Source organism: Poecilia reticulata, chromosome 22 (genome assembly GCF_904066995.2).
Source record: "Poecilia reticulata chromosome 22, P_reticulata-male-v2, whole genome shotgun sequence".
NCBI lineage: Eukaryota > Metazoa > Chordata > Actinopteri > Cyprinodontiformes > Poeciliidae > Poecilia > Poecilia reticulata.
The window spans coordinates 5,376,990-5,403,816 of record NC_088851.1 but is presented as its reverse complement, the minus strand read 5'-3'; the positions used below and the strand labels follow the sequence as shown (position 1 = coordinate 5,403,816).

Below are 26,827 nucleotides of genomic sequence, written 5' to 3'. Positions count from 1 at the left end.
CACAAAGAATGTAAAATCACTTTAATTTTAAAAATACCCAAGTTTCTGTTACACATGATAAAAAAATAGGCAGATATTATCTGGAGCACCTTTGTTCTGGTAAAAAAAAATGTGTCTGCTTTGTTCTGTACTGAATGGCTCAAAAGAATTTCACATGACTTATGAAATAAATAACATTTTGGAGCTGTTCCATTTAATCACTGCCAGGCTGTTCGCCTGCCCAGGACTTGGTTCCTCACTCTCTGGAAAAGAAAATGGAAAAAGAAGAAGCAGCATGTTAGTCATTTCCAACATGGAGTCAAAGTGGAACAAATGGTCACAGAAAAGCTGCAGGAAGTCAGATCAGGATGTTTTTGTTCCTGACTGATGGACGGCACCTTGTTGTAGAGCTTGGCGTTCAGCCTGTACGTCTGATACTCGGCCTTCCGCCTTTCCTCCTCTCTCCTGCGACGCACCTCAGGAAGATTCTCATAAATTCTGTTACAGTAAAATTTACAATGTCAGTGTAACAAATTAAAGATGTTAGATTCGTACTCTACACCTTGACAGTGTATTAGGACTGTTGTAGATGGAGGAGGGAGGAAAATATTTCTGCCAAAAAATTAAGACATTTTGAGATTAATCTCAAAAAACATGGAAATTTCAGTTTCAAAAGTCAAAATTTTTGGGACCTTCCAAATGCCATGTTTCTATGTTTTTTGTTTTCCTCTTTAGAAGATTAATCTTGGTTAATACAAAAGTTTCAGTTATCTCTAGCAAATTTTCAAGTTTTCCAACCCAGAAATTTCAGTTTTGGTTGGTTTTTTGGGGGGAAAATGTCTGAAATTAATCTAAAAATTTCTGAGTATTATGTTTTCTCTATTTACAATGACATTTATGCAGCTTAAACATTAAATGCTTACTGTTTGGACCTCTGGATCATCTCTTTCCTTGGTACTGCTCTTCTCAACAGTGCTGTGCCTTCGCAGAGGAAAAACAACTTTAGCTGCTACAGTTACTGTAACTCCTGCAGAGTGACAGTGTGGAGCACTGTCACTCTGCAGCAGAACCCGGTTCTCAAGGTTCTGGATACCTGCGGGTCTTGGGAGCCTCTGTGGTTCTTCTAGCTGGTCGAACAGCAGGTTTCTCGCAGCCTGGATCCTCCTGTCCTCAGCCTGCAGAGCCAGACATCTCACCCTCTGCTTAGACTGAGAGATGAAATCCGGCCGCCGAATCTCCAGAGCCTCCTGCAGGGACGGAGCAATACAATGAAATCTCCCACAATGCTTATGTGTTAAACACTGAACATTTTAACTATAAATATTTTTTTTAAATCCATGTTTCTGAAGATAAAAAAAAACATAAAACTCACTTGCAGGGAGACCCGTGCCAGACCAGAGGACAATATATTTTTTTTAGGATTCAGATTTCGGACTTGTCTCTGTCTGAGCAGCTCTCTCCACGGACGGGTTCTGCTGTACGGCTCAAACCACGCTGTGTTCGACTTCTCCGGCCGGTTCTCCTTCCTCATCTCAGACCTCAGGTTGTCAACCGGGATGAACCACGAAACACCTTAAAACAATTAAACGGGACACAAAATTACTCCCACTTCCTGAATATTTCTATTCTCACATGACAACTACAAACTCATGAGCATTTTAATCTTCAAAATGGAAGAAACTTTAGTTGGTCCGTCTGTCACATGAGGTTGAGTTAGTCGCGTTTTTCAAAGTTTGCGTTAAGCGCGCGCGAGCCGAGAAAGCGCTGTTTCTTATACAAGTCGCCCCCATAAAGGGTTTATATATATATATATATAAATACCAGTGGAGGGGTCCTGACATGAAACAATACCTTAATACAAATCACCAAATTTGAGGTGAAATGATTCGCACGCGATTGGCATCGTGTTTATGGCTCGACACGCGAGGCGACGTCACTCTATTCATTTTCTATCGAGCTGTGCGGTGAGGCGACAACCGCTAGTCTTTCTTCGTCACCAGTGAAATTCGCACACGTGAAATTTGAAGCTCCTACACGTAGACGTCCACACGCGGGTAAGCTATGCGACACAAGAATTTAAAAGCTGTTCAACTTTATCGCGTCCCGTGTGTTGGATTCACCCCGAATGGAGGAAAACTGTCACTTTCGTTGTCGTTTGTCGCTCACCATGTGTCGAGCTAATTAAAAAACGAAAAAAATTCAGAGGTCCATGACAGTCCAGGCGTGGCGACAGCGCGCGAAGCTAACGCGCTGCCTGTTCAGTGAATTAACGAAAAACCTATCTTCAGCCAGGAGCTTTAAGAGCAGACCTACTTTTAGGGTAAGGCTTGGAGGGGCTCCTCTTGCTCTTCTTCTGCTTCTGGTTGCTGTTTGATTTTGGAAGAACTCTCCTTTCTCCTCTTCCTCCCACTGCGCCTGACGAAGACGAGGAGGTCTGCCCACAAGTCCTGGCTTCTGCAGGAGACGGGAACGTAGTCCCAACATCTCTGGTGTTCCGCCGAGTCCCGTTACGAATAATCTCCAGCTCACCTGACGAAGAAGGTAAAATATTACCGACTTTACAAAACATTTGATTATTTTTTAGGGCAGAAATTAATCGACTATTGAAATAATTGTCAACTAATTTAGTAATGTATTAACTGGAGGCTACAGGCAAAAAAAAAAAAAAAAAGCTGTTGGATGAAATAAAAAGAAAAAGATCCTGACTAAGCCAAAACTGCCCAAAAAATCTATACACTTAGCATCTGAGATAAAAAATAAAAAACAACTTTTTTCTGTAAATGTGTTATTTGCGGGATGTGTTAAATACATCGAGACAAATAATGTACAGAATATTGAAGAACCAAGACGAATATATTTTATGCAGTTTTATTAATCTCCCAAAGAAATTCATTCCTATTCCTTCCTACTAAGCCTGTCATGATAACAAATTTTAGTGGATAATAAATCGTCCCAGTAATAATTGTGATAAACAATAACATTGCTGCTTTGAGACCATCTTAAAGTAATATATTGATAATGGCATAATAATGTAAATTCACCCAGTCAAAGACCAATAAACCAAAATTTTATAAAGAGCACTTAACAATGGAACTGGAAGATGTTTTAAATATCTAAAATAAAACACTGTCTTTGTAAACAAAATTAGCCTTCAAAACAATATTAATCATCATATTGGAAATTATTGAGCTCATCTTAATTTATTTATTGACTCCTTCCTTATTCGGACAGCCTTAATTCCTACATTAAAAAGATGTACATAGAAAAAATAAGAAGTTTTCATTTTTTCTCACAGGTAAAAGTTGATCATGGTTGATGACGACTGACCTGCCTGGATGCTTTTGTTGACTGCTCTTACAGCCCTCTTGGCTGTCAGAGGCCTGGAAGGTCTGCGCTGTGGTGAGAACGTGTGTGAGCTGGATGTTTGTGCTGAATCGGCAACAACCTGAGGGCAGGTTTGGAAACACCTTTACATTCAAACAAGTGGAATAATAAATGTTAGCATAAACACGGCCAGATAACTTGTAGAGCAGGGATGGAGACACGGTGTCTCCAGCTTCCTGTCCTCTCAGAGACACGTACCGATTCCTCGGATGGTGTGAGGGTAACCGAGGAGTCAGCCTCCTTTCCTCTCCAGTCTTCCCTCTGTTTGTTGATGGTGCTGTACAGTTTACCGAGTCGAGAGCTGCTGTTCACGTTTCTGACTCTGTCGGCGCCGAAGGCCCTGACGAGTCGGGCCGTATCCACGGTGGAAGTGGTCGACAGGCTATCTGGCTGATCCCTGTCTGCTGAAGAGGATGGGTGGTTCAGTTGGGTTGGATGTTCCGCCTCTCCTCCCCCCACTTCCCATCCCCTATCAGTCACTCCGCCGTGTTCGCTCCATTTAATCTCCTTTCGTTCTTTTCTCGGTGTCCTTCCAGGAAAGTAACTACTCCGCTCTTCCTGGCTCTCGGCTGCCTGAGCAGCCTGCGTGCGGTGAATCACGCGAGACAGACGCTCCAGTCGCTCCAACAGGGAAACGTCTTTATCGCTGGTGGGGCGCGCCTCGTCCTTGGTCCACTGATCACAGAACTTCTGCCACAAGTGGTCCAGGGTGCTAGCGCCCTGTCGGAGGGCCGGTGGAGGACATTCTCGCTCTCTGGTCTCGGTGTGGACTGTTTCTAAGTGTGCTGGATGAAACCTGTCATGAGCCAGCTCCATTGGTTTGTTCTGGGGGAAGTGGATCGGGCTGGTACCCTGATCCCTACTGGAGGGTTTGAGGTTGATTGAAGGCGCTCTGGTAAAGGTGGATGATTCCTGGGAAGATGGTTTCACACCCTGAATCAGAGCTGGAGACCCTCGGTCTGCTGCTGCAGGAGCATCTACTGTTCATAAAGAAGATATGGAGAGATTATTATTACAGGGTGAGTGGATGGATGGGAGGAAGGAGGGAAGAAGAAATAAGGAAGGGAGTGATGGAACATGAAGGAAAGATGAAACAAGGTAGAGAAAGGAAGGAAGGAACAAAAGAAGTGAGGTAGAAAGAGACAAGGGAGGAAGAATGAAATGTGAGAGGGAGTGAGTGAGGGAGGACTGACGGAGAGTGAGGAAGGATGAAACTATGGAGGGAGGGAAGGAGAAAGGAAAGTTGAAATAAGGAAGGGAGGGACAGAGGGTTTGAACAAGGAAGGAAATGAAGAAAAGATAGATGAAGGAATGATGGATGAATGAGAGAGAGCAATGACAAAACAGGGAAGGGAGTGATGATGGTTAGTATTTACTAACTATTTACAAAGTGACTACATTAAGATGTCTTTCCATGAGAGCAGTAACCATCATGTCTCCTGCCCAGCGTCACATCTCATGTCCTCGGTGTGTTCAGCTCACCTGTGTGTGTGGGGTCTGCCATTGTGACGGCAGCTGTTCTCAGCCTCTTGCTGTAGATACCCTCCTGATGTCTGAACGCGATTCCGCGGTCCATTCTGGGGTCCTGATCGCCGAGGACTTCGCTGCTGAAGGTGGGAGGCACAGCGTCGTCTGACCCTGGGGGGGAATTTACCAGTGGTTGCTTACATCACAACGAGAGCCAATCGAATTGGACAAAGACAAAAAGCTGCTGGGGAAGCAACTGAATATTCCCAGCCAGCATCCAGTCTGCCCCACCTCCACCTCTCTACTCAGGTTGCAGCTCTGCCTTTGTCTAACTCAGCCCCTGAACATGAATAATGGACGTGCTGAGCGGTGTGTGTGTTACAGCAAACCCCCTGCTCTCCTTTAACAGACAGTTAGAACATGAGAGGAGCTGATACGATATCAATACAAGTCATACATACCATTCTAACTTAATTTGTAGTGTGAAACAAAAGACTTGATCAAGTGATAATACTCAGACAGAGAACAATAATCAACATCAAGAGGTATGAGAACAACTGACCCATTTATTATTATCCAACGGGTCAGAGGGATACAAGCATTGCTGGATAGAAACGCTGTATCAGACTAAATGCTGGTTCGAGACATGGCGGCAAAGTTCTAGGCAGTATGAATATTTCTGCGCCGTACCTGTGTGAGAGCTCTCCATGGTGGTGTTGGTCCGGTTGGTGGAGCAAACATCAGCTTCCATCTGAGGGACGTAGAAGAGCTCCTCACTGCCGCGAGGTTTGTAAGGCAGCAGCACAGCTACTGGTGGAAGGAAGACGAGTGACGGCACATGAATTGTTATTGCCACAGTAAAAAAAAAAAAAAAAGTGGTAATAAAGTATGAAACTCAAAGAAAACCCTCTTTAAAACACTTCACTATGAGCCTACCAGGTGTTTCAGCAGGATAAGAACTCGCTGGTGTGATGCCCTTTCCCCGAGGATCAATGGTGGAAACGTCTGTCCTGTCAGCCACCGGCTTCCTGCCATCGTACCATTCTGCTGGACTCGACGACCCGACTCCTTCATCTGGACTGCTGGCGGTCAAAGAGGAGTCCCTCAGGGTGGCGGTGGCGGCACCAGAACCAGGACAGTGGGCAGTGGAGGCCAAAATATTTTTAGGCAACAGAGTGAAATGACTTGTCCTGAATCCCTGCCCGACGGCCAGAAAAGAACTAGACTGGACATTTGTCCCCACATCCTGTTTATCTACAGCCTGCATGGCAGTGTGGGGAGGTTCCTCACCCTGGCCTCCCACTGTGTCTCGCCTCTTTCTGGTACTTTCGTCATGCGCAGATGGTGGTTCTCTTGTAATCTGGACCAAAGGAACCGTCTCAGATTCATCCAGACTGGTTGAAAGACACTTGCTGGATGATGACGTTCCGGTGGAAAGCTCTGCCAGGTGGAGGGGGTCTAAGGCTGGGCTGAGAGCAAAAGTGGAAGTGGGGGTCAAAATGGAAGGTGAGGAGGTCACAGAGTTCCTTTGGGTGGGTATGCTGATGGATGGAAGGGTCTGGGGTGTTTTTGTAGGGAGTGTTACTCCTTCCCTGGCAGCGATCGCACAAACTCTGGCTTCTAGATCGAGGTGAAGGTTGCTCTGTAGCGTCGTGTGAGGGTCTGGGTAGACGGCTAGCTGCTTGTTAGCAATGCTGAGGGTAGGAAATATTTCGGCAGGTTTAGGGGGATTGGTCTCTCTATGGACCTGAACACTGGAGGCCATGCTGCTGCTCTCTGTATCTGTGCTCCCTTGGCTCTGGAAGAAAGGGGGAAAAAAACAAGAAAGTTTTTAAAGACCTGCAAAGAACAAGAAGAGCCCACAAAAACATTTTTCCACAGCAAACATGGGCAAACTTCGGCTTAGAAAAAAAGCATTCACACTCCGAAATATTTTCACATTACGTCACTTTGCAGTAGGGCGGGGCGAATTTTTTCAATTAATCAAATTTTCTGTTTGTCTTGGGTTTCCAGATTGTCATGAGTGGCGATATGGACTTAAAAGTTTTATGATATTTTAAGGTACTTTTGTGATGACGACAAAAGTGACGATAATATGATGGAATTTTAAAAGTTGAAGGAATACAAACATTTTAGCCATTCACTTTGCATTAATTAAACCTAAAGAACCCCAGAAAAATCTGTACATAGCAACTCTAGAACAGGGAAAATGTTTATTTTTCAATTTCTGGCACACTTTGCAAGAAGTTGTAAACACGTGGGTTACCTTGAGCATCTACACTCTTCAGAGATGAAAGGCATAAAATGACATAAAAATGACAAATATAAAAACAACTATTTGTTCCATTTTGTAATACAACTACAAATTTCTGATTCTTTTAAAGTGTATCAACGATTATTACTTTGAGAGGGTTTCTCAGCAGAAGCTGTTTCTTGATTTCTTCAATGTGCCGTCTATCTTCTACATCCAACAGCAGCAGGTCACGCTGCTGTTCCAAAACCTTTGACTTCATCCACTCTGAAATATGAGAAAATAAATACATGTGGGATTAACATAGTCTGAAAAGAAAGTAGCCAGTGAAATGAGCAGTTCCAACTAAAGAATGAATGTAAAGGAGCAAGACAGTTTTACACTTTAATTTGGTTAGAGATGTACCAATCAGAACTTGGTAGTGATTTGTATCACTACCTGTTGTATCGGCAACAGTCGATGTCTCTTCGTACCTGTATGTTTTGGAGACTAAACGTTTAACTAAATGCAAGCATCTCCAACAGCAACTGCCTTACAGGGAAGAGCTTTTTGACCCTTCTCTTTGGTTTGGTTTAATTGAACAAAAACAAAAAGACGACGGGATGTGAATCTTTTACCTCTGGCCTTGCCCTCTTCCTGATCTGTGACGCTGGGCGTGCTCGACGTCATGGTGGCTGAAGATTCATTCTGCAGTAGTTTGGCCACTCTGATTGCCAGTGAGCTCTCACTGCTGCTGTCGCTCATCACTCCCTGGTCAGTGTCCTCGCAAACGGGAAAGGAAGAGCGACTCTCTGCACCAGGATCACTAGATATAATCTTTTCTTCTTCTTCTTCTTCAAGAGCTGCGTTGAACTGAGTTGTACTTGCGGCTGTTGACGGCTGTGTCTGTATTTTATCTGGAGGTGCTGCGCTGCATCCTTCCGGCTCTGTCCGCCGGGCTTGTGTGGATGGACTATTGGGTTGCTCGGATGACATCAAACTCTCTAGCCCAGTGGAGCTTTGGTTTTGTTTCTCTGATGTAAGTATGGAGTCCGAGGAAGACTTGGCCCATGGTGGAGAGGAATGAGACTTTAGGTCTCCTCCAGTGAAGGTAGAGATAGAGGAAGAGAACGAGGAGTTCTGCAACTGGCTGGTTGATGTGTTTGGTGGCCTGAAAATGTCTTTATCAGAGAAGAGAAGGGTTGCATTAGGTCCCGACGAAGACGTGGAAGACGGCGTAGATATCATGTCCTCTGCTTGAGAGAGTAGTTTACGGATCTTTGACAATGCCTTTGTGCTAACAAAGGAATTCTCCGCATCTTGATCCGTATTATCGCAGCTCCGGACAGATGACTTTGTATCTGAATCAGAGACATTCACAGCGATGGACTTGAAATCCTGCTTGCTGTTTTGGATCAGGACAGAGGAGTGGGAGCGTTCACCGGGCCCGGAGCAGGAGGCCGGTCTGTTCTCCCTCCGAGTGGCTTCTGTGTCGGACGGAGGAGAGGCCTTCACTCTGACCTGCTCTGATGGCGAGGAAACCAGACCAAGACTGTCCATGCTGAGAGAGATGGATAAACTGGAGTCCACCGACAGAATGCTGGACATGGAGAACTCTCCTTTATGGGGACTGCTACCTGAGTACGAGATAAAAATTATTAGTTATTAATAATTGATGTATTAATTAAGATTTTTGTGCCTATTTTGAACTTACAAAAAAAAAGAACCACAAACAAAAAAATGACAGACACATGGTTCCAACACAGTTTTTAAGTGAATATTACATAATTTTCCATAGTTCTCTTTCCTTTTAGCTCAGTTTAAAAAAAGTTTCTTGATGAATTTAGTTTGTAAATGTGACAGCTAAAGACATGAGAAGTTGGAATGATGGATGGATCTGAATGGAAGATTGCGGAGTGTAAGAAAAAATTAATGAATACTATATATGAACAGATGGATGGATGGACTGATTATTGAAGCCAAATACCAATTATCTCTTTTTCATATTTTTCCAGACTTGAAAAATGCCTAAATCAAATGTCATACTCTTCCGTGTTGCTTCATGGCGTGGCATTCCTTAATGCTTGCAGAACTAAAAACAGACCAGAACTTTAAAATTTCAAGGAAGTCTCATGTTTAAAATGTGGATCTTATTTGATCACTCTATTAGCTGCAGCTGTTAAAACATTACATTTGCTGACAAGTATTTCCACCAAGTTGCCTGTCATACAGAGAAGGTCATTATAAGGTTTGTTACCCTCTGAGGGTTGGGTGCTCTTTGAAGGAGTTCCAGAAGATCCTTTAATAGTACAGAGGTCAGTGGGAGAGAACTCCGGTTCTCTGATGGGCCCTCTAGGTGCAAACGGAGTCAGGATTTTTGACGGAGTTTGGTCGATACCTAGGTTTTGAAGATACAACTAATAGAAAAAACGCGAGAGAACTTATCAGATAATTATGTTCACATAAATATTAAACTGACTAATCTGTTATCTAAAATACATTGACTTCAAACAAACAAACAAACAAACAAAAATCCAAGCAATTTACCGGAATTCGTTCGTCAATGTTGAGCTCTTTAGACCCTGGAGGAGGTGGTGACATTGCTGAATGTTTAAAAGTCCAGTAGGGAGCATAATTATCAAGCTCAAGGCTGACGACAGAAGAGGTTCCGACAGAAGGTCCTACTTTAATTTCTGTGTAGCTATCTTGGGAACTTGAGAGTTCAGAGACGTCACTGAAGCGACCAAGGCTTTCGAAACGTGAGGGTTGAGTGGCGGTACTGGGTGGAGGAAGAGTGTCCTTCAGGCCCTGAGTTGTCTTATTTTCTGGAGCAGTGTTGATCAGCTGGTGCTTGTCAGCGACCACAACAACTGTACCAAGGGACGAGGGGGACTGTGATCTGCCGAAGGGAGAGGCAGAAGGTGGCGTAGCAGATCCCTTATTCTCTAAGCCACTAGGAGCTCCGCCTACTGCCTCTCCTCGTCTGGGAGAAGAACCTCCTGAAGGTGTAGAGGAAGAGATCTGTGTAGCATCCTGGTTGGTGGAAGGCTGCTGGATAAGGGTGTTGGTTCCTGCCTCCTCACCTTTCTTAGGAGGAACTCCCGAAAGTCTGTGCAATGCTAGGCCTTCTAATGACGGGGTCCTCTTTGAGCTTTCTTTTGTCTTCCAGGCGTCAACTTTCTGCAGATAGTTGAGAATCGGGAGGGAATGGACTTTGTGAGAGGCCTCCTGAGGATCTTCTGTGTCTGGGAGACGGCCATCAGCTGAGTGTGCACCCATCATTGATGGGTACAAGGTATCTATGTTAGATTCTATAGCTGAAAGATGTGCAAGTTTAGTCTTAACATCAAGTTTCGGTGGAACAAAGAAAACGCCTGGTGTAGATTGAGACTGTGGAAGGAAACCAAGGTAGGAGCCTTCACTTCCTGTTTGGTTCTGTAAAGACCATAGGTCTCTGTCTCTGTGAACCCATTCCGAACCCGCTGAAAATGGCTTCCCACTCCGTTTGCCTTGTGATTCTTTGAGATAAGGTGTGATCATCTCACGAGTTGGTGTCAGACCCTTTGGTTGCTTGTGTGCCTCAAAGTTGCTGAGTTTCCGTACCTCAGACTGCAGCTCTTTGTGCAACTCTTCGCTGCTATCATCAGGCTGAGTCGAGCGGGAACCAGTAGTGATGTTACTGATTTCTTTGTGATTTTTCTGCTGTTGGGAAGGACTGGCTTCACCTGGTGGACCTTGTCTTTCAAACATGTTGTCTTCTGTTTGTCTCAGCTGATCTGGACAAAAGCCAGTGCTTTTCATAGATGTCAGGGATTCAGAAGAAACAGAGCTGCTACTGCTGCTTTGCATGCCAACCTGTCTCTGGTCGGCTTGAGGATCCTGCATAGAAATGTCTTTATGTAGAAATATAGTTTCATCTTTATGAATTCCAACTTTATTCCTGTCTGTCAAGTTGTATACTGTTTCCAACTTAGTCTCTATGCTATCTCCGCTTGATAGTTTTCTTTGTGTGTCATGCTGAGACGGGGAGAAGTTGCTGCTTGCTCCTTCATCAGAAAGGAGGGTTCCCTGAGACAAAGGATGCTGGGAAAGTGAGCTCTGCTCAGAGGAATTGGTGGTGCCGTCATGGATAAGAAAACGGAGCCTCTCTGATACCATAGAAACATCAGGAAAAGCCCTGGCGAGAAGAATGCATATGATTATCCTTCCACTAAGAGTACCAGTATTACCATGCCTTGTTAATGTATCTAGTCACCTTGAACCTTTTTCTACTTTTTGTGTCATGTTACAACTAAGGATGCACTGATACATTAACCAGCCAATAAATCGGCCCGATATCCTTAATTTTGGGAAATCTGAGATTAGCCATATGAAACTGATTATATCCACCAATCTTTTCGTCCTCAGCAAAGATCAGAAAATCATCCATTGTCCCCTTTTCCTCTGGTGTGATAGAGGACTGACTGACAGACCCACCCACCAGGTCACGTCTGCAGTTAACAAAAGTCATTCGGCTGTTGTCAACTTAGCATCTTTATCTCCATACTTATCAACTTTTCGGACAAAAACGAAATAAATAGAAAATCGGCACTGACTAATATAGTAATCATCAGGCTTTTTAAAAATCGGTAATCATCCAGGAAACTGCAGTTGGTGCACCCATAGTTACAACCACAGCTTTCAGTTACAATAACAAATTTTGCTGAACGACAAATTGTTCCATAAATCCTTGCGATGAACAATAATATTACCGCTTTTCTTTCAATAATCTTGACACTACCTACTAATGTTATTACTACTTAATTACTAGTTAGGGGAGCTCTGGATTGCCTTATGATGAAGTAGAATTTATGTATGGGTGTTAACGTTAAAGAGGACAGAATCCACTTGACAATGATGTGACACCTTGTTAGTCTATTACATAAAAGACCAATAAAATTCATTGAGTTTTGTGGTTTTCCTGTAACAAAATGCAAAAAATGCATGTTTCAAGTGACTTTTTTGTAGAAAGGTATACCCACAGAACAGTCATGATCTAATAACTGAACAGCATTTTCTGCAATAGTTTTGTATAGTATATTATTATTCCTATGTTATTTTGTTAACCTTTTTTTATATATTATTTTTATTTCTTTTGTGAGAACGTTTATATCTGATGCTCCTGTTGCACCTGACTTTTCCCCTTTGCTGGATAATAAAGACTATTCTATTTACTCAGTGTTTCTTACCTTAGGGGAGCAAATTCTGGATCACCTTGCTGGAAGAAAGAGTATTCAGTGACGCTGTGCTCAAGTCCTGGGATTAGAGGCAGCAGTGACAGAGCAGGAGACAGATGACTGTCCTGAAATTCTGATGAAATACAAGTTTCTGAATGTTACACATTTGAACCAGAAGCAGGAATATCTAAATACTTATACATAAATATAAAGCACTACTGTCAGAACAAAGTCCTTCTTGGCTAGAGAATATTGTTTTTTATACCAGTTTATTTTTTTAAAAATCAATACAGCACCAATTAATTAAATCAATCCTTTAGCCGTTTTATTTTCTAGTTTATGTTATTTTGTTATATGTAGGGAAATATACCTAGCTGAAAAACTTTTTTCTGTGACAGTTGAAGCTCTTGAACATCTGTTTTTATTTTAAGCTGACTATTATCCTGTTGGACAATACTTTGACTTTGGGCTTCTGGTGGGCCTGTTTGTCCATCTGGACCAATTGTATCTTCATCTCCTAGTTGAGTCGTCGTCAAGATCTAAAACACGCACACAAAGCAAGATAAGTTTTATTTCACTGGTCATGAAATGATCTTCAAACAGTTAAAGGTTGAACTCCTTCAAACTCAATTGCAACTGTTGTGCTTTACAACCTTTAGTGGAATCTAATCAAAAGCTGCAACATATTTACATGGCCAAAAGTTTTGAGAATGACACAAATATATTTTCACATGATCTGCTCCCTCTGGTTTTCATGTGTGTATGTCAGATGTTTTATCACATACAGAAAGAAATACATTAGCAATCATATTATGAGCAACAAAAGCTTTTATTGACAGAATGAGTTAATGCAGCAAGTCAATATTTGCAGTGTTGACCCCTCTTCTTCAGGACCTCTGCAATTCTCCCTGGCATGCTCTCAATCAACTTCTGGACCAAATCCTGACTGATAGCAGTCCATTCTTAGACAATCAACGCTTGCATTTTGTCAGAATTCCTAGGTTTTTGTTTGTTCACCCGTCTCTTGATGATTGACCACAAGTTTTCAATGGGATTAAGATCTGGGGAGTTTCCAGGCCATTGACCCAAAATCTCTCTATCTCTTTGCTTTATGGCAAGGCACTCCATCATGCTGGAAAAGGCATTGTTCATCACCAAGTTGCTCTTGGAGGACATTCTGGTACAATTCTTTATTCATGGCTGTGTTTTTAGGCAAGACTGTGAGAGAGCTGACTCCCTTGGCTGAGAAGCAACCCCACATATGAATGGTTTCAGGATGCTTTACAGTTGGCATGAGACAAGGCTGGTGGTAGCGCTCACCTCGTCTTCTCCGAACAAGCTGTTTTCCAGATGTCTCAAACAATCGGAAAGGGGATTCATCAGAAAAAATGACTTTACCCCAGTCCCCAGCAGTCCACTCCCTGTACCTTTTGCAGAATATCAGTCTGTCACTGATGTTTTTCCTGGAGAGAAGTGGCTTCTTTGCTGCCCTCCTTGAGACCAGGCCTTGCTCCAAGAGTCTCCGTCTCACAGTGCGTGCAGATGCACTCACACCTGCCTGCTGCCATTCCTGAGCAAGCTCTGCACTGCTGGTAGCCTGATCCCACAGCTGAAACACTTTTAAGAGACGGTCCTGGCGCTTGCTGGTCTTTCTTTGCCCCTCTGGAGCCTTTTTGGCAACAATGGAACCTCTCTCCTTGAAGTTCTTGATGATGCGATAGATTGTTGACTGAGGTGCAATCTTTGTAGCTGTGATACTCTTCCCTGTTAGGCCATTTTTGTGCAGTGCAATTATGAGTGCACGTGTTTCTTTAGAGATAACCATGGTTCACAGAAGAGAAACAATGATGCCAAGCACCAGCCTCTTTTTAAAGTGTCCAGTGGTGTCATTCTTACTTAATCATGACAGATTGATCTCCAGCCATGTCCTCATCAACACCCACACCTGTGTTAATGGAGCAATCACTGAAACGACGTTAACTTTTAAGGCTGCAATGAAGTTGAAATGTGTTTTGGGGGATAAAGTTCATTTTCTAGGCAAATATTGACTTTGCAATTAATTGCTGTTAAGCTGATCACACTTTAAAACATTCTGGAGTACATGCAAATTGCCATTATAAAAACTGAAGCAGTAGACTTTGTAAATATTAACATTTGAATCATTCTCAAAACTTTTGGCCATGACTGTACTGTTCCTGCTGATCTGCTTAACTTCTTGTGCCTCTTGTGATGTCATCAACCCACACAGGAAAGAATTTGCAATTGTTTTATTTTAATCCACTTAAAAATTAAATAAAAATTCCAGAAGTTGTGCTTTTCAGTCTGTGTACATTTGTTATGAAAATGTAAGCAAGAAAAATCACCACTGGATAAATCGACTTGAGTCTGAGTTAACATAACCACTGAAAGATGTGTTATACTACAGCCAGTGTATCTGGAATCGTTAAAGCAAAGCGATAAATAAGCCAGACTAATGGCTAGTTAAGCTTCAGTAAATATAAATTAACACGCAACGGCTTATCCAAGTTTCCTCATATTAAAATAGAGTGAGCTCAGTAAACAGGTCAGCTGCGTTAGCATTAGTATGCCAGTTAGCTCAATGCCTAGCAGCAGTTAGCTATGTAACCGTTAACTGGCACTTCCGGGTTGCTGGTAACACGAAGACGCAACAAAGAGCGGTACAGTAATTATTTTATCTAGCGTGGTTAAGGCAGACGTTATATAAATTACCTGTTGCGGTTCCATGTTGTTTTGATTGTTGATGATGACAGTCCGACACGCTGAGCGCGCTTCCTCTACGTCGTTACCTAGGAGCGTTGCTAGGAACGGTCAAAAATACCCCGGAAATAGAAAATTTGAATGGCAGACAGGAAAAGAGCGATATCACCATACTGCTCTCGAAAACAGGTAGACAGTGTAAAACGGGGTAACTTATGGAGGATAAATGCCCCAAATTTAACAAATATATTAATATTACAAAGTTATTCATAGACTAATGCCTCTTTATCCAAACTGATGCTATTAAAAATAGACTTAACTTCTCATTCTCAAAGAAAAATGCCTATGTCCAAGACATACATTGTGTAATTATTTTAGTGTCCCTCAGTATAATGCAAATTATTTATTTATTCATTTAACTGTATGTATTTTGTTATAACTTTCACATACCACTGAAAAAGCATAATACTCACTCATCAAACAAGACTTTAAACCGTGGGCAGATTTAAAAGAAATCTTTAAGAAATGTTGAGTAAAAGGTGTTAAATATGTGTCGACATAAGGATAAAAATAGGCTGTTTTTCTGTTACGTTATTGTTCAAATAAAACAATAGCTGTATCACTAATGTAGCTGTAAAAGCATTTATTTAACATTCTCAGAAGATTATATTGAAGAATATTTGTTCTCTACAGGGCAAATTTCTTTCCAGATGATGGCAGTGTCGTTCGCCAATGATAGTAGTTGAGTACGTTTTCGTCGAAGAAGAAGACGAAGAACAGGACGCCGTGGACGCTGAAGGCTTCGCCACTGTACACGAGCCAAAACTTCCAACAGGGATAACAGCAACTCAGCAGCACTAAACCTGGCGACAACTAGTGCGTCGTAGAGAAATACTGGATCAGAGATACTGGAAATAAACGGAAGCCATGCCAAGAAAGAAAGAGCTGGTTCGAGGTGAGAATGGAGCAGTTTATTTCATCATATCTTGAGTTTCATTTACCCGGAATTGGAATTGGGTCAGCTTGTTAGCTTACCAGCTACTGTAGTTTTACTAAAGACTTTTAAGTTCAGCAAAACGGGACGGCTTCCGTTCTGTCGGTGCGAACCGCGAGTGTAATCGAAGCTGTTGTATGCATGTGTGAACGTGTGTTGGTCAAGAGTGTAATTTTTTTCCATCTTATGTGAACTTTGACGTCATAATTTTCCTTACCTGCCAGGTGGGCCTTCAGTACCCAGAATTCGCCAAGACTCGAGACTAATGCGCACCCACGTGAGTATGAATCGAGACTTTTAATAAAATGTTGGTGTTTTCCCAAACCTGCAGCTCAACTCTTTTTAAACAAGCTGACATGTTGGCATCACATCAAATTAAACTTCATAAAAACTTCATAAGAGGTAGATGGACTCTTACCTGAACAGATTTAAATAAACTCCTGGGTTTATATGTCAGCTCAGAACTTTTGTGAGATTCTCACAGTTTGATTTAAGATGCTCCAGCTAGACAACCAGAGATTAAAAATGTGTTTGTTTTTGTGTAATCAACAGGAAAACCACAGAATTGTTGTGAAAGTATAGCATAGCTGTTATACTTCTATTTTTTTTTTTTTTTGTATTTCAAATGTTAGGTAATGGTCAGCTGGTCAGACCTCAGAAAATTAGAAATGGGTATCGTTCAGGATAAGGTGGATTGTTGCATCGCTCTGTGTTAAGACCTCTTCTTAAAATATATGTTTTTTCTTTTAAGTAAACAGTGATTGATTAAAATATGTGTTATACATTGTTGAGAAAAATTTAATATTCTTGGTGTTTAATACAGTTAATCTTACCACATGTGAAAATAGTGGATTGTGCAGGATTAGTTTGTATAACATCTTACAGCGCCTGCAGGAGAGGAGAGACTGTGTTATCAGGGAGGAACCATGCCATAAATTAACTCTGGCACACAGGCCGTGTCTCAAATGAGCAGGCAGCGAAGAGACATCTCAAGTCATCTCCCACAGAGAAACGCTAAAACTTAAGGAAAACAGACTAATACTTTTAATAATTGCAATTTAATTAGTAGAATACCATTTAGTTAAAGTTAGCATGACTTGAGCTAGTCTAATTTGTAGTTGTATATTAACAGCACTGGTAGTGTCTAAATCAGGCAAAATTTGTAACACTAAGTGAGCCAAACATATAATCAAAACTAGTATAACATTAATTAGAAAATGTCTAGAATGAATGTGTTTCTATTGAAAATGCTCAGGTATATTCTATAAGTGTTTTAATTCTTAAAATCTGCGCTTTGATCTAAGAGGATGGAGAAGTTCTGAACCACTTTGTGTTCCAGGCGTAATGTCAATTTAAAATTACTGCACTGATCTGTATTTGTAGGAATTGACCAAAAAAAATAGAAGCTTTGTTCCAACCAGGAATTAGGAATAACATCACATTTCAAACTGGCATGAGACGAGCTTGCTTTAAAATGACCTTTGGTCTCCCTTGTCTAGATAGAGAAGCCCTGAAATTAAACAGGTCTCAGAAAGTAATAAAATTGCTTCGAACTTCTCAACTTTGTAATTTGAAACTGGCCACAGCCATACAATACTAGGAGAAAAACACGCCTTAATTGCATAATTACATAAATTAAAAACAGGGAAGCACTTTTGAGACAAAACTCTACACCCCAGAGGAATGATTCCGATTTGCCATTTGCAGCCGCATGGCAATCTCCAAAAAACAAGTTTTTTTGCCTTTCTTCTGTCTTTCTGTTTTTCTATTGTTCTACTTCCATCAGGTAATTAATGTGTGTTTAAAGTGTCTGTGCTGTGCATGTGAATTTATACTTTTAACTTTTGGAATAAACTCTGAAAACTTGGAGCGCTGATCGTTTTTGACTGTGTGGCTTTTATTTCTACACATGGCGTCACTGAATCCGGGAGGACAAGAGAATACAACGAGCCAGAAGTTAATTATTTTATTCTCTACAACATCATCTGTGCAAGAAATGTAAAATAAAACTCAACTAGTTTACATGTAAACTTGTTTTTTGAAGCTGACTGGCAGTGTGCAGCAACGTGTGGGGGTAAAATCTAAACTACTGACAAATTGAACTGGATTGTTTTACCTAGACTGAACAAAGAGTTTGAGTCATTTCTTAGCTCTGCAGTGAATGCAGCAGGATATTCAGCTGTGCCATCATTTATCTTGTGTCCTGCACTTATTGAAATCTTACTTGTTTCCAAAGTATCAATATTTCTTTTTGCTAAGATATTTATTCTATTTCTTGCCCATGTCTTGTTATTTATCCTTTAACCACCGTGGCTGTAAATGGTCCTAATTTGCTGATCTTGTCTTCTTTTAAGGAATCAATAGTGGATTTCATGAGTGGGCGCAGGACTTCCTTACTAGAGGCATTGACTCAACCCTTTATCTGTAAGACATTTTCTGATTTAGGCATTTCACACAAGTCTTCTTTATTCACTCATTTACATCAGCTTCAACATTCATGCTCATTCTGACTGAAAGGAGCATGTTGTTGTTGTAGTAGTAGTAGGAGGAGGAGGTTGGAGGATGATGGTGCTGCGACGTGTATTGTAACGTGAATAGACATATTCACGTGTGATGTTAATTGCGCTTCTTATTAAACACCACAACTGTGGAATTGTGTTTTTCATATTGGCACAAGATCAACAAAGTTTTGAGCACATTTGTTATGGAAATGCAGCTACTGAACTAGGACACTCCAAACTAGGACAAAACATTTATATGGCGATGAAAGACAATTGTTCTCACTTTGTTTTTGTTTAAAAACAACTTCAAAATTCTTCAATTTTAAAAATCTTCCCCGCCCCCCCCCCCCCCCCCAAGAAATGTAGATGTAATGGACTTTTAAGACATTTTATGAAACGGATGGAAACTTTATTGATCCTATGGTCTTTATTTAAATCTGTTTGTTCTAACTTTCAGCAGCCTTACAGTATGCTCAGGTCTTAGAGGATGATCTCATATATTCAGACGACGACGACGATGATTATTATGATGACGATGATGATTATCATCCACGTTATGCTGCGAGCAAACCTTTGGAACCACATCCACAGATAAAACAGCTCACAGACGAGGTAATGCGCCCAGTTTCATTTATTGGGAAGTGAAATCAATACTTGCCTGAATGATGTCCCTCTGTTGGTGATGGAATGGGAAATATGACTTGCGCAGTTGAACTTTGATATTTTTAATACCGTATTGGAAATAAATTTCTTGAGATATGTCAAGTTCTTTTTATGAGGAATGAATTTGTAGCATCTGCTCTACATGATCTCCCCAGGAGGCAGATAAAATTGCTAAGGAATTGATAGAAGAGGAAGATCGGCGTAAAGAGAAAACTGAAAGGAACAAACGTAAAAAAAAGGTGAGCTTGTGTAATACCCACCGAGACTATACTGTCTTATTGTCATCTAACGGCCGCTCATCGCACACGTCTGTATTTTGTTACAGCGCAAAAAAGAAAAGAAACGACTTGAAAAGGAAAGCGCGCTTAAAGAAAATTTACCTGTGAGTAAAAATGATACTCGTCTCACTAAATTGGAGTAGAATTGAAAAGTTTATTTATTTCAGCAATTTAAAATTCTGATTTTTTTTTTTTTATTATACATGAGCAGTTGTGTGCAAATTCTTGTTTTTCAGGACTAATACAGATGATATCATTACAACCTGACTAACTTATCCAGAGGAAGCATTTTGATATGATTCATAACTTATAGCAGGTTATGTGTCCATGTCAGAAGAGTCCAAAGTGGTTCCAAATACAATATCTACAGTTTACTGTATGTTTACCTGACATCAACATATGAAAAATAACATTAGAACAAGGAAGCTTGTGTATGAAGAAGAGGTCTCACTTTGGCACAATTTGTGTCTGGTGTGTTTTTACCCAAATCATCCTTATTCTTCATGCAGTTAACCTGCTAAAGTAGTCAGAAACTGTGTTCAGGTCAATCCTATAAATGTATATTATTCACAAAGTAGCTTTGTAAATGTACAGTAGCTAGTTAATGCTCACCTTTGCATAAAATCAATTAAGTACTTTTAGTACAAAATAGCTCCTTTTGCCTGAATGAAGATGCTTTAAACCTTCCTATAGCTTGTTTTTTATTGTTGACTGTCTATCATGTTCCATAGATAGACAGATTGATATTGGTTAGCTACCGCTAACTCACTGCTAAATTTGAGTTTGTGAAACCTGCAGAATCCTTGTTAAGCACCGACTCCATGCCTCCTCAATCTCTTGAATTGGCTTCTTTTTTCACAATCCTCTCAAGGTTGCAATTATCCCTGCAATCGTTGCACTTTTTGCTACTGCATCTCTTCCTTTCACTAAACTTTCCAGTATGTTTGAATGCATTGTTTTGTGAACTCCCAGTTTCTTGTAAATGGTTTTTGGCAGCTTATCCTCATCTTGGGGAGTGCTAGTGACAGTTTGCTCCACAACTATCTACTCGGCTGTTTTCCCTATAATTATTTAAGTCATTTTATTATTAGTCTTAACTCATATTTACATTTTCTAAGTGATTGAATTTAAGGTTCTCATCAGCTGGAAACCAAGTCAATTAAAATGAACTGAAGCAACTGCACACAGAGTGAAAATATGTGTCTGTGTATAATGAGTTTCTTTTTGAATCAAATTACTGAAATAAGAAAAGTTTTTGATGAAGGTCTAATTTATCGAGCTATACCCTGCATCTTCTGAAAAAATGCAATTCCAACCAGAAATGGCTCGCTGATTTACGATTTAATTTCAGGAGAACAACGAGGAAAAGTTAGAGAAGTTAGAGTCTTTAGCGAATGAGGAACAAACTTGTATAATTGATGATAATTCAGAGGAAAACAAGCCTCCTGAATCCGATGAATCGCAAACGGCAACCAAGGACCCCAGATGTGTTGAGCTCGCTGGAAAAGATATTGTGAAGATAAATACTACAGAAGATAAGCAACAAAATGTTTGTAAAAGCTTTTTTTTTTTTTTTAAGGCAAACATTTGTGATGATAAATTCTTGCAGTCTGTAAAATTTGACTGCACTGTGCTACTCTTTACAGGACTTGAATTTAAATAATTTAAATGCTGCACCTACTAAATTGGTCCCTGAAGAGGAGAAGAGTAATCTGAAGTCTAAAAAGGAAAAAAAGAAGGAAAAAAGCAAAGTCGCTGAGGTTCAGCAGCAGGACAACAAAAACATCCATGTTGCCGAGAAACCTGAAGTTCAGGTGAAAAGCCAACCTGAAACCAACAACGAGGTATAATACAGAAAAAAAATGTATTTCTCTGAACAGAGCTTCACCTTTATACAATCTATTTGATGGGATCCATTGCAATGAGGTCTCTGGATAATTTCTGCTCCTGTTTCAGCAGAAACCGTCTGGACCCTTGACCGAGGAGCTAGCGAAAAGAAGCGTAGAGCTGGCCAGTAAGTAAATTTTCCTTGTTTTAAATTTCTTCATTCAAATTTTCCCATGAAATAAAAAGAACAAAAAAAACCAAAACTGAACTCCCGACCTGACCTCTGCTTCGCCGCAGGTATGGGGAACCGCTTGGCCGCGTCCGGACAGTACGACATGGCAGTGTCGTGTTTTACGGACGCCATTAAATACAACCCAAAGGAATTCAAGTAGGAACATGAGCTTGAATTTGGCTTTTGTTTTCAAGAGAACCACAGGATCACCGGACGTAAGATGAGCTTTAAACTACCCTCTGTGTGTTTCAGGTTGTTTGGAAATCGCTCTCTGTGTTATGAAAGGCTTGAGCAGTACGAAAACGCCCTGAGGGACGCCGACCTGGCGCTCTCCATGCAGCCCAAATGGATAAAGGGTTTGTTCCGGAAAGGGAAAGCCCTCTGCGGCCTCAAGGTAAAACAAGGCGCATCTCCTAGCATTTGGTAGCATCTCTTGTTTTATTCCATTACAATATATATTTCTTATAAGTCAAGTTACTTGACATTAACTCCCATCTCGTTTGCGTTTATTGAAACGATTGTGATCAATATATTTATACATTTAGCATTTCAGAGGAAAGCATCTTTGTAAATATGTTTTACCTAAAATTCCTCAGGTTGTAGCTTTAGCTCTTTCTGGTTCAGATTCACTAAAGGAAAGCTGTCCTGGAATTTAATTCTTCTTGTTTATTTGCATCTTTTGGTATATTTTCTATTAATAATCTGTAGAACCAATTTTTCTGTAGTGCTAATTTTGTTTTTCTTCAATTAATCATCAGGAAATTTGTCAGGATAATCAGTTACTAGAACATTAGTCAGCTAATGCTTTATGTTTTGTTGTGACTCCTTCAGAGATACTATGAAGCCTCCCTGATCTACAAGGACGTGTTGACGCTGGAGAGCTCGAGTGTTGAAGCTGCACAGGAGCTGAAACGAGCGCAGACGCTGCACCTTATGGTGGGTGCTAATATCTATATGCTGTATTCAAACCAGTTAAGCTTTTTTTTTTTCTTACAAGTCTGAGAATAATAAAGAAAGGACTACGTACCACAGGTAAACAAAAAAAAACTTCCTGTCGCCTTTTTCGCGCCAGGTTGTTGATCATGTAACTTGAGTGAAGTGAAAAAGTGTTTCCATCACAGTTTTGTGAAATACCTCAATTTTGATACGGACGGAGAAAACCCCACCTCATTCTAGCACTGAAACTTCTTCAAAATGTATTTTCGAGACCAAAAGTTGCGCTGTTATTTGGCCAGTGGAAACGCAGCTGGTGTGTCCACAGTGAGTCGCATTTAGGAAGCTGTGTGTACTTTTATTACCTCAGGAAATGGGTTTCTCCTGGGCTCAAAGCACTGAGGCCCTCAAAGCTCACCCGACCCTCGAGGAAGCCATGGAAACTCTGTTCGCCGGGAACAGAAGCAAAGACCCTGGAGGTAACGTTTCCAAAAAATAAAAATAAAATAAAAAAACACAGAGCAGTTTGCAGCTGCTCCACACTGTTTGCTCTCCTTCTCCTCCTCCAGGGGCTCGAGCCATCTGGGACAAATTCAAGCAGCCGTTGCGTCAGGACGACAACAATGAGGACGAAGAGGAGGAGGACAACGATGACGGAGAGTGGACCGTCCTGCAAACAGCCCGTCCACGAATGCAGCAAGTCAAAGATATCGACTGTCTGGGCCAAATCAGATCCAAATCCCAGTCGCCGACTCCTCGCTCCAGGAGTTCAGCCAAACCGTAAGCGACCGATCGCGTTTGAGACGTTGGTTTCTCTTTGTCCTTTTTTGTTTGTTTTCCGTTCTGTGTTTCAGAAATGAGCTTTTGATTTAAGATGAATAAGCGTGTGTTTCTCTCTAAGAGAGCTGTTTTCAGTTTGGGTGGGAACCCTGGGTCCTGCCATGACGTATCCAAAACTCCATGAGCTTTTCAGCAGGTGAGTTCTGACTTACAGGCCTGTGACCGTAACATGTTGCTCGTCCCAGAAGTTATTGCGATAAACGGTAATGTTTGGAGACAGTTTTCAAATAATATAATGGTAACGATATAATCATGCAAGAACACATTCTTTAAGTTCTAATGAAGATTTAACAGTGGAACTGGAAGATATATGAAATATCTAAAATGGAAGAAAAAAAAAGAACATCACATAAAATGAATTATGAAGTCTCTGAAGTTGAGACCAAAGCTTTTGTCCCGTTTTTGGTAGAAAGAGAGAAAATATAAATTGATTAATCATGCAAATGAAAATTACTGAGCTCGTTGATTGATATTTCTTATTGTGATGAATAGTAATTCATTCATCACTCTGAATCCCCGACCGTTTACTCTGTTGAAGCAGAATAAACTTCTGTAAAATAACACTGACCCCTCCGCATGAAATCCTGAGTTTACTTATACCAAACTTTAAATGCAAAAATCTGAAATCTTCTTTTTGAAATAAAACAAAATGGAGGTTAAAATATTTATTTTCTTTTTTTTCTCCTTTTATTGCCCTAGAAAAATGATTTGCACCAATTTAAACTTGCATGTTATTGTCGGTGTTTGTTTGTCAGAGTGGGGACGGTGTACAGCATCAAGATGCTGCTGGAGCTGCAGTGTGCGTTTGTCAACTACACCCGAAAGGAAGACTGCGAGAGAGCCATCCAGTGTATCAACGTACGTATTTGTTTACTCCATGTCGTCATGGTGAAATGTGGAGCTGACATTTCAAAACTTGAAGCCTCTCTGCAACAAGAGGAGCCAGGACTTGAAGTCTTTTAGATGATTTTTATGCTTTCATTACTATTTTATTTGACTATGTAAAAAAAACAATACCTGCAGCATAATGTCAAATTAATTTTTTTTCATAATCTTCCATCTATTATAATTTATATGTGTAATCAATACATATAACAACTAAACCCATATTTAATATCAGCCATCAGTATATTTCTATTTAATTTTAATGACAGTGGATGAACAATCATTATTTCACTGAAATACGAAACGATCATCGATAACAAAAACACCATCCGTAATTGACTAATGTATGTTATAACCAGCAGTAATCATTATATTTATGATCATTTGAACAGTTTTATGTAATAATTAAAGTTCAATGGTCAAATTGAACTTTAAAAATAAAAGCAAAAGTTTTTTCTTAGTTCTGAATAAGAAACAAAATGATTTTCCCCCTTAACTTACACATTTTTTCATTGGTGTTAAATAATTTTTGAATGTTTTCTGTTAATTTATTTTTGCTTTTTAAAGGATTGGAGCTGTCTGTAGGTTCACTACTTCAATTAATTTTTATAAAATTTTTCAAATGGTGTTTTCATTTTATTCTGAATATCCCACCTTATGGATTATTCTTATTGCTTTTTTTTCTCTTTCTGCAGAGCTGGTGCTTTCACCCTGCAGCTGAGATAATAATACACAGAGGCAGTGATTGCATTTGTCTTTGTTGGATGAGGCGGTTTCTGTTTGTTTCTGCTCCTGTGGGAAGAGCTGCCTTTGATTCTGAAGGGGGTTTAAAAAAATCTGCAAGAAAAGTCAGTGATTTGCCACAAGTCATAAGATTCCCATATCTTGTCTGCTGGGTTCAGCCAGGAAGTAAATGTCCCAAAACACAACATATTTTACAAGTCTTATAAAATGACTTACAATCTCTTCCGGGTGTGTTTGGATTTGTGATCCTTTCTTCACTAAGAAAAACGTGTTGGTGTTTTTTTGAGAAAAGCATAAGTCAGTTTTTACAACTTGTCACCTCCAGGCCATAAAACCTTGAGGTAACAAGTGACCCTAAAATTAGCACAGCTTTCCAGTCTGAAAGATAACAATAAATAAAAAAAGTGTGCAGAACACTTAGGATGCTAGGTATATTGGCATCAAACTTCTGAAGATTTGGTCCTGTAAAACCTCATTCTTTAATGTACTGTAAATCAGTCATAATATGTACACTGCAGTCTCTGAGCATATTTATTTATAAGGCATCATACCAGCCCTACTTTAATCCAACTCCAGTTTGTTTGTCTAGAAGGTTCGGTTCATTTGGGGACGTGTGAATGCGATTTATGACACAAATTCTGGTCTGTCTATAAACCTCAGTTCAGTTGAAGTGAATTCTGGCGCTGTTCAAACAGCGGACTATAGCGCAGTGCATTCTGGGTAACCAAAACCAAAACAAACACACGTGTCTGGCGCTAGCAGGAGTCTTTTACCAAAGTGAAATCCTACCACTGCTAAAACTTGATGGCACTCCACTTTTGAGGTTTTCGTGTCGTTTCCCTCACTGGTTCTTGGTGCAGCGCCGCCACAGGCGAGGAGGGGAACAACTTTGTGAAAGGGTTTGGTTCATTAGTGCAGTGTGAAAGCTGACAGTCTATCGGACTCTCAGGTGTTGAACCCTTACATGTGGGTGAAAACTCAACCCAAGATACAGATGACGTTCGAGATGAGATCCATTTTTGTTTCCTTTTCAGGGAATGGTAGTGGAAGGCGCTCCGTTGACTGTTCGATATCCGTTTAAGGGCCACACCGGAGAGACGGAGTCCTACCAGCGTCTTAGGTAAGAGCACTGCTCTCTTTCTTCAAGCGGCAATAAAAGCTCTACCTTTATTAATGTATAGATTGAGGTTGAGAGAGAATAATTTTTTTTAAAACAGTGCGTACAAGAAGGAGTGCTTTTTCTGGCGGACGACGGGCTGCACGAGGGATGACTGCACCTTCAGACACATCCCAGAGCACAAGAACATCGACAGAGACAAGTTCACCAGCAGACTGGGTCTCGCATCACACGCAGGGAATTAAAAATCAGTAAAAAGCAACATGTAGAGCTTTCGCACAGGGTTTTTGATTCAAGTGGATAAAAACACACTAAAAAGAGCTTACGAAACTTAAGAAAAGTGTTCCTGTCCTTTGCATGCGTACAAACACGTATATAACTGCGTAACATTTACTGTATTGTCAAATGAACGTGCCTTTTTTTTAACTGTACTTTAAACGTGCCTCTAGCTCTGATGCTTACCTGGCGGTCGGAAAATGTGTGGAAGACTTAAGTTTTGCAGTTTTAAAAATGCTCCTGAAGAGATTTCTCTGGTTGAGTTCTAAGCCACCACTAGGTGGCAGTGTTATATTTTAACCCTTGTAGGGGGGTTGGACCTATTTGCTTTAATTTTTAAGGCTGCGGTTCTGCATAGTTGTTTCATGTTATGCCTATGCCTATTGTTTTTCTTAACTTATGTTTCTGGGACTTTGGGTCGGTCTATGCTGTGCGTGCGTACATGTGTGTGTGTGTGTGTGTGCGTGCGTGCGTGCGTGCGTGCGTGCGCCCAGACCATCAATGGTTTGGTTTATGACCATTAAAGTTTTCCTGTTCCCAGAG

The 26,827-nt window shown here is 40.7% G+C and overlaps 2 protein-coding genes across 9 annotated transcripts; one reads left to right on the top strand and one right to left on the bottom strand.

Moving 5' to 3' along the window:
- Window positions 1-6: 6 nt before the first annotated feature.
- On the bottom strand, window positions 7-15,097 carry alms1 (ALMS1 centrosome and basal body associated protein). Of its 4 annotated transcripts, none has more exons than XM_008398823.2 (18): window positions 15,007-15,097; window positions 12,647-12,815; window positions 12,289-12,409; window positions 9,608-11,237; window positions 9,318-9,477; window positions 7,699-8,697; window positions 7,233-7,348; window positions 5,767-6,628; window positions 5,521-5,640; window positions 4,846-5,001; window positions 3,562-4,343; window positions 3,307-3,424; window positions 2,293-2,508; window positions 1,352-1,551; window positions 1,073-1,226; window positions 903-960; window positions 378-477; window positions 7-242 (listed from the first exon to the last, which is right to left on the bottom strand). In XM_008398823.2, exons 1-18 carry the CDS (start codon window positions 15,019-15,021, stop codon window positions 198-200), a joined length of 6,021 nt encoding a protein of 2,006 aa, XP_008397045.2. In that variant the 5' UTR covers window positions 15,022-15,097; the 3' UTR covers window positions 7-197. The 4 variants fall into 4 exon arrangements, with proteins under 4 accessions (XP_008397045.2, XP_017158046.2, XP_017158045.2 ...); XM_017302557.2 differs by having other exon boundaries at window positions 3,562-4,340; XM_017302556.2 differs by having other exon boundaries at window positions 5,521-5,637.
- Window positions 14,850-26,827, top strand: si:dkey-33c12.4 (uncharacterized). 5 transcript variants are annotated; one of them, XM_017302559.2, is made up of 19 exons: window positions 14,850-14,954; window positions 15,688-15,949; window positions 16,213-16,265; window positions 18,343-18,412; window positions 18,947-19,101; window positions 19,308-19,391; window positions 19,478-19,534; window positions 20,782-20,979; window positions 21,077-21,274; window positions 21,387-21,444; window positions 21,555-21,645; window positions 21,742-21,883; window positions 22,321-22,425; window positions 22,793-22,901; window positions 22,992-23,202; window positions 23,324-23,398; window positions 24,018-24,120; window positions 25,926-26,011; window positions 26,109-26,827. In XM_017302559.2, exons 2-19 carry the CDS (start codon window positions 15,922-15,924, stop codon window positions 26,251-26,253), a joined length of 1,968 nt encoding a protein of 655 aa, XP_017158048.1. In that variant the 5' UTR covers window positions 14,850-14,954; window positions 15,688-15,921; the 3' UTR covers window positions 26,254-26,827. The 5 variants fall into 5 exon arrangements, with proteins under 5 accessions (XP_017158048.1, XP_008397049.1, XP_008397048.1 ...); XM_008398827.2 differs by lacking the exon at window positions 14,850-14,954 and adding an exon at window positions 15,056-15,183 and having other exon boundaries at window positions 18,950-19,101; XM_008398826.2 differs by lacking the exon at window positions 14,850-14,954 and adding an exon at window positions 15,056-15,183 and having other exon boundaries at window positions 21,390-21,444.